The 7,500-nt window shown below is 42.2% G+C and overlaps 1 protein-coding gene and 1 pseudogene across 1 annotated transcript in view; both read right to left on the bottom strand.

Annotated features, from left to right (window-relative positions):
• Positions 1-7,500, bottom strand: part of LOC138023276 (neuropilin-2-like) — a 49,837-nt gene that overhangs the window by 28,714 nt on the left and 13,623 nt on the right. Inside the window, exons 2-3 of the mRNA XM_068870292.1 lie at positions 6,146-6,456; positions 4,773-4,923 (exon numbers count right to left, since the gene is read on the bottom strand). Of these exons, the coding sequence (XP_068726393.1) occupies positions 4,773-4,923; positions 6,146-6,456 (462 nt within the window). The remainder of the gene's footprint in view (positions 1-4,772; positions 4,924-6,145; positions 6,457-7,500) is intronic.
• Positions 7,383-7,500, bottom strand: part of LOC138024671 (uncharacterized) — a 2,592-nt pseudogene continuing 2,474 nt past the window's right edge.

Genomic DNA, 7,500 nt, shown 5'->3' with positions numbered 1-7,500 from the left:
CTATTGGGAAAAAATATTTCACGCAGAGTCAGGATCGTTCTAGTCTTTTTGTCCAGAATTCTCAAGTGTGGGGTGACCTAACCTGGTTGGGAGCATCTTTTACTTTCTAAATAAATTGTAAATTGCCTACCAAGCAGTCAGGCCAAAGTCCCACTCCTCGCGCCGATCAGTCCTCTTTCCCCTTCCTTTCTCGGCAGGTACAGCCCCCCAACATTGCTCCTGGTGTGCAGACAACCATTCATTGCCAAGATCTTCCTAGTTCTTCTATCCATGTTGGCTACGTCCTCCATTGTCCAGTCCACAATCCCCGCACTGTAGCGTACAACAACTACAGCCCAGGTGTTGATGCCATCGATGAAATTTCCTCCATTCAGTTTTGATCTACACAACTTCTTGACTCTTCTGATCTACTCCGATGTTATCTCGGCCTTCATCTTGGTGTTGAGAGTCTGGTCCAATTGTAAGATGCCAAGGTTTTTGTAGCCTTTCCGTTCTATTTCCCCGATATGCTGGTCGTCGGGTAGTTCTATTCCGCTGCTGCCAACTTCTTCCCCTTCTCATTTCCAGGACAGCACACTTGTCTAGCCCAATCGACATCTTAATGTCTTGCGAGAAGATGTTACTACTTGAACAAGTGAGTCTAGTTGATCATCGCTAGTTCCGTACAGCTTCAGATCATCCATGAATAGTAGGTGGTTAATAGGCTTCATGTCCTTTGCCAGTTTGTATCCAGCTCTAATTTTTTGTAGTACTAGGGTCAAGGGTAACATGATCATTATAAACAGTAGTGGTGACAAGGAGTCACCTTGAAAAATCCCTCTCCAAATGTCCACCTGCCCGAGAGCCATTCCTCCTGATGTCAATACTGTGTTCCAGTTTATCACGCTGCTGCTTATTATAGAGATCATATTCTTGGCAGCTCCAGCCATCTCCAGGCATTTCAGGATCCATGAATACGGCACCATATCATATGCCTTCTTGTAGTCTATCCAAGCCATTGGCAAGTTTGTCAACATTCTCCGGCAGTTCTTCAGGATTGCCTTGTCTACAAGCAATTGATCTTTACTTCCTCGGGATTCCTTCCTGAACCCCTTCTGTTCATCTGTTAGCAGTCCATTGTTTTCCAAGTGGTGATATAACTTCTCTTCCCTAACCCCTGTCAGGAGCTTCCACATCATGGGTAGGTAGGCAATAGGGCGGTTGTTGCTGGACTGGGCACCCTTCGCTGTATCCTTTTGTATGAAAACTGTTCTTCCCCTGACCATCCACTCTGGTACATTCCCTTGACATATACGGTCTTGAAAGCATTCTTGCAATCTAGAGTGTTATCCTGTCAGTTACTTAAAACAGAACCCCTGAACAAGATCGGGGCCGGAAGCCTTCCAGTTTACCATCTTGCTCACTCCATTTCTAATATCCTCCACAGTGATGCTAATATCTTCTTGCACCTCTGTTGTACTGAACTCCACCTCTACATCCTCTAGCCAAGATGCTCTCTCATTGTGACCGACTTCCTCCGACCAGTTCTTGCCCCAGAAGGAGGTTGCTTCTGTGGGATCACGGTAACACCGTTTCTCCTCGTTCCTTTCTATCTAGTGTTTTGTAGAGCAGCTTCTGGTTGGTTCTAAACAGGAGGTTCTGTTTGAACTGTTGACATCTCTCGTCGTATTTTTTGATCTTAACTCCACCTGAATTAATCTTCTGTTTCAACATGCCTGACACATACAAAGTGCTCCTTTCCTCAAGATGATATTTTCTGTTTAACCTTTCCCTTTCTCTTTGCTTCAGTCTCATGCTTCCTCTTCCGACGGACTTCCTCAATCTTGCTCAGGTCTTTTCGCCAAGTTTCGATATTTCCTTAATCCTTCTCTTCCAGAGTTGCACTTCAGTTCTTCTCCCTTTCCTCCCTTTTATCATTTCCATTCTTTCTGTAGTAAACATATGCAGCTTCATACAGTCATTAAAGAATTCAGTTCAGTGATGTCGTGCGTCTGAAGCCTTTCACGGCTTCATTGATTTTTCCAACTTCTGCTTTCCGCTTCGTTCTTTCGCAGGACATCAGTGATGGTAATCCTATTCTCTGTTCTAGTTGTACAATCTCTATGATCCTGTCGTAAAGGGCTTCCAGGTCTCGGCTGATCTCTTCTTTTAATTCTTCAGCAGTAAAATCTCTGGTTTTCTTTTCACGTTCGTGTTCTTCTTGGGTATGAGATGTTGCTGCATGGTCTGTTGTATCTGTAGTAAGAAGCTCCGTAGTTTCAGTCTCCTGATGTTCATAGTCTGGTGTATGTTTGGCATGGGGCTCTGTAGCTTTAATCTCCTGATGTTCATGTCTTACTCGTATGGCTATTTCCTCTTGCTCCACAGTCTCTAGCCACTTCTTGATCTTAATCTGTCGTACATAATCAGCCAATCTTTGCTCGGTGACTTGTTTTAGTTCGTTGTTGATGTTACGGGCTTTCCACCGGTCTAGCAATCTTTTTTGTACCCTCGCATCTCTGGTTCACTCCTGATGTAACATTCAAACAATCGTTTGTTATCCTCCTTTGACCATCCTAATCTCTTCTAACATTGTTCAGCAGTAGCAGGATGATGACCAAACCTGCGCTGCTGATCCACAGGTCATCTGCCGGACGCAACACTACAAGCTCCAGTCCCGTTGACGTCGTTAGTGTGAAATTCAATATTTGTCTTATCAAACGAGGCTGTATTAGCCCTAACACAGGTGGCTGTTGGGTTGTTGGCACTTGACAAAGGTCTGGGAGGGCCTGTCAATTTTACCGTGGTGGGCTAAGGCACCCACCCGTTCTACCCCAGTGCTCGTTTATTGTTACTATTATTATTATTATTATTATTATTATTGTTATTATTATTATTATTAGTAGTAGTAGTAGTAGTAGCAGCAGTAGTAGTAGTAGTAGTAGTAGTAGTAGTAGTAGTAGTAGTAGTAGTAGTAGTAGTAGTAGTAGTAGTAGTAGTAGTAGTAGTAGTAGTAATAGCAGTAGTAGCAGTAGCAGTAGTAGTAATTTCCATCACTGAGCGTAATTGCTCCCCAACAGAACGGGATCTCTTAGAGCTACCGGTACGGTTGAGTGGACTGGGGTTTTTAAACCCGGTAGAGAATGCAAATAGTGAGTACAAGGCTTCAGTTAGTGTAACTGCTCCACTAGTGAACCAGATAGTGGCGCAAGCCCACGAGCCTGCAGATGAGGCTGATGTGAACGAGCTGCGGCGCCGCATGCACAGAGGGAAGGAAGACGTCCTACGTAGGAAGTGTGACAATTTGAAGAGGTCCCTCCCTGAAAAGATACAGAGAGTTGTAGAACTTAGAGGAGAAAAAGGCTCCTCGAACTGGTTATTTGTCATCCCCCTTAAAGAAATGAACTTTGAATTGAGTAAATGGGAATTCAGAGATGCTATTAGACTGCGATATGATCGGCCAATACCGGACAACCAATCAGTTTGTGTATGTGGTGTGCGTTTTACAGTGGACCAGGCGATGATTTGAAAGCTTGGTGGGTTTATCATACAGAGGCACAACGAGTTGCTAGACCTTGAAGCGGAGCTGTTGAAGACGGTGTGTTATGATGTAGAAGTGGAGCCGGGCTTACAGCTTGTCACTGGGGAGGAACTGAATAGAGGTGCAAATCAATCCCATGATTTGACAGGTGAAAGGGTTCTGGGAACGTCAAAGATCTCCATATTTTGATATTGGGTTTGCCACCCCCATGCAGATTCCTACAAGGACCTTACTCTGAGACGGTTTTACAAGCAACAGGAAAATGAGAAAAGGTGCAAATATGCTTCAAGGATCCTCGAAGTCGAGCAAGGGAAATTCACTCCCCTAGTATTCAGCACCACGGGAGGGATAGGAGAAGAGTGTGCTAGATACCACGCCAGACTTGCCGAGCTTCTGGACATAAAGAAGGGCGAGACCTACAGTAAGATGGTGTCATGGATCCGGGCAAAAGTCTCCTGGATTTTTAAGGCTTCTCTGCACAATTGCTAAAATTGCGTCTATAAATGCGAGGATCATTGCTTTACCTGTGTAGTATTATTGTCATCATCATGTGTATTATTAGTGGCAGTTGCCTACAGTATGCTGCGGGTTACTAGACCATGGCCGTAGCTAGCGGAGGGGCAAGAGGGGCAGTTCCCCTCCCCCCCCCCCCACCCACCCCACCCAAAAGAAAAATGAATGTCTTCTCTTTCTGGAATGTTGGGCAGTTAATTTGAACTTTAATGATATTACCTTCGAAACTTTTCACTACAGACTCGTCCGTCTTTATGAAACAGCGAACAAAAGGGAAGCAGTATCCAAAGACAATAGTCCGTTAACATTTCCCTATAGTTTTCCATGTGTTCGGCTGGTTAAAACCTTCCAAATTACTGGTAAAACCAGTGGTTTACAAAACCTTAACCTCTAAAAGTACCTGTCTTTCTAAAATTGGACTAATTAATGTTTAATTTTGGCGAAATATCTCTGCACTTCCGGCGCTCTCCTCATTGCCCTCCCCTCCCCCTCCCCCCCCCCCCCCAGCAAAAATTTCTAGCTAAGACCTTGTAGATGCGTCACTGTTGTGCTTTGAAACCTCTTCACTGGGCTTATCTGGTTAGTGTAAGAATGCCAAAAGATAATAATGTAATGATAACAATTAAGCTTACAGAAAATTAGATCAACCAAAGATGTCCCACAACAACGATTTTTTAGTCGCTGGATCACACTGCAGCGCCACACATAACGCACAAGTCACCATTCTGGCTCGTTTTACCTGGTTTTTGCTTCACTCCATACACCTCTGTTCTCATACAAGGCCAGTTAAGGTTGGACTCCTTCACCATAAAACGTAGCCACCTTGTTATTAGTACATTGCTTAGAACATTTTTCTTTGCTGTATTTGGGTCATTATTTCCAAGAAAAATCTGAAATGCACGAAAAAATATAAGTCGCTTTTCAGAAATTAAATTTGTCCACCATTGTCTCTTGAGACAATGTCATCAGAGAAATTGAAGAATTAGTGCGTCAAGTTGATGATATTTCAAAGCAGCTAATTGGAATTTGTTTAAGAAAGCTGTCAAGTAGCTGGTAAGAACAGTTTTTTTTTAAATAATGAACTGGAGTTCATGATTTTTATTTTATTTTAGTCTTAAATGTAAATTGTGCCAATGAATAGCAAAAGAAAGCTATCACTGTTTCTTGTAGTATGAGAACATAAGGTCTAATATTTTTCTTCTTTTTCTTACAAGTTGGGCATAATAAAGAGTCGCATAGTATTGTGTGCAAATGGAGGAAAGAAGATGCGCGAGAATAGAGCCTGCTCTGATTTTTTCGGATAGATCACACTGTAGCTCAACAAAACTGAAGTAAATTCGAAATTGTTCGATGAAAAAGGCGAAGAACGTCGAATGTTGTAGGAAACAATTCTTTTAACTACCTCTCCAAATCGCAGATCTGTGCGGTACATCGTTTCTGAGTTGTTAGTGGAAGCGTTTCGCGCAACTTCATCGAATTTTGTGTGGAGACGCCATTTAGTCCACCAAATATGGCGGCTGGTAATCATTAAAAACATCTGGAATTCACTTTGCAATGAAAGCGGAAATTCAAAATGCTGAATTTATTTCTAGGTCATCTTCAACCTCCTTTAGATAAAAATTCAGAACACCTTGCAATTTTCATTTTAGAATTTGATGACGTCACTGTGAAAACCATCTAATACTTTCTTTCTTCCCTCGAGTGGGGTCCAAAAGGAGGTCCAGTTGGGGGTTTTGTACCGTCCCTGCTAATGACCTCCCTTCAATTGACCTCTTTAGCAGAACAAGTGATGTTACTCTAGGGAAAAGATTCTTTGAAATGGCCGTTTTCCAATCCTGTTCCCAGAGTCATCCTTCCCTTGACCAGTGGTCGGGAAAGAGAGACTCTGGTTGAATAAACTAAATAATTATGCAGAAGAACAAAAAAAAAAAAAAAGAAAAAGGAATGTAATCGCACTCTTGTTATGATCTGCATGAAGTTATTCAGTACAGGATCACGTCAAGTACTTAATTCCCTCTTGTACTGATCTAATCGCCGAGTACAAACTAAATTGTCCACAGGCTCAAACTTCAATGGCTTGATATATAAATAACATATAAATTTGTAACTCACCTTAACCTGTCCATTTTCCTTGTAATCTGTCCACGTTTTATTGTCTACGGATGACTGTAAGGCGTAGGACTCCACCCAACAATCAATTTCCGCACCGCTCCCTTGAGTGGTCACAGCACAGATTATGTGAGGTGACTGTAGGTCAATCTGCAGATAATTGTCAGCAACGTGCCTGTCCCCAAACCAAAATCCTGTGTCATTATTTAATCTGCCATAACTGCCAACAAATCCCTGGAAGGTACTGGAGGCTGTTACCTTTTCATCTGGGATTAAGCCGTTCTCCATTCCAAGATCCCAGTCAATACAGTCTCCTACGTTTGCATAAACAATTGCGGTTTACGTTTGAGTTGAAAATTCCCAGATGGAAAACAGGACACATTTTATTTTTTGCTTTTTTTTTTCCCAGAGCACCATAGTTAAGAAAATATGGTAAGCCATTCATGCAAGAAATCTACCCACCCATGTATGCCAATGTGACCAGTATCACGGTAGTTTACAGCATACATCTTTGATACTAAACATCCGTGAGGTGAGATGAGGTGACTGTACCCATCATAGAGCACAAATGACAATGTTCTTACCTTCATTAAAAAAAAAAAAAAACATTTGAGGTTTTCTCAGATTTGTATTTTCAGGTCACATCTCCATGCACTACCGCAAGCACGGAAAGTCCCCATAATTTTCCAAGCCTTTTTTTCTTTTTTAATAAAGTAAGCGTAGCTTAAACGGTACGGATAATCTTTGTCTGACGATTTAATACCTTGAATAGATCTTGAATCAGTAATGAATCATGACCAAACGTAGATACAGTGTACATACTAGCTGCAGTGATCAGCGTCTAAGGTGACCTGCGATCTATCAGATTTCCCAAGTACTTTATCGCTCAGTAAGTGGTGAACCATAGAGGGGATCCACAGTTAAAAGAGCTGGATGATAAACTTTTTTCGCGTTGATGTTCATATGAAACTCCTCATACAAAGTCATGGAACGCCTCGAGATGTCATTGGTATTCTATCATCTTGGACTTGAGAGTGCGATAACTGGACCAAGTAGTCGACGAGTCGCGCAACCTTAAGTGACTCACCGGTTTAAATCGAACAATCACAGGAATTTGCTAATTGCATAAGAAGTTCGTAATACGATGCTTTACGATTAGCACGACCAGAAATTTCCACGTCAAAATACTTGCAGAATGACTGAAGCTGACTGACTTTTTCTTTTTCAGAACCATGGCTAATCAACCATTGGTAGAGAGATCACAAAAATTGAAATCATCATATACAAGAGGATACCTGAGGCCAATATCATGTTCAGCCACCCCGACAAGCTGCTCCATGTAATGTTCTTTCTCCAGC

Source organism: Montipora capricornis, chromosome 11 (genome assembly GCF_036669925.1).
Source record: "Montipora capricornis isolate CH-2021 chromosome 11, ASM3666992v2, whole genome shotgun sequence".
NCBI classification, from domain to species: Eukaryota; Metazoa; Cnidaria; class Anthozoa; order Scleractinia; family Acroporidae; genus Montipora; species Montipora capricornis.
The sequence above is the reverse complement of the archived record's forward strand: the minus strand, read 5'-3'. Positions and strand labels throughout refer to the sequence as shown.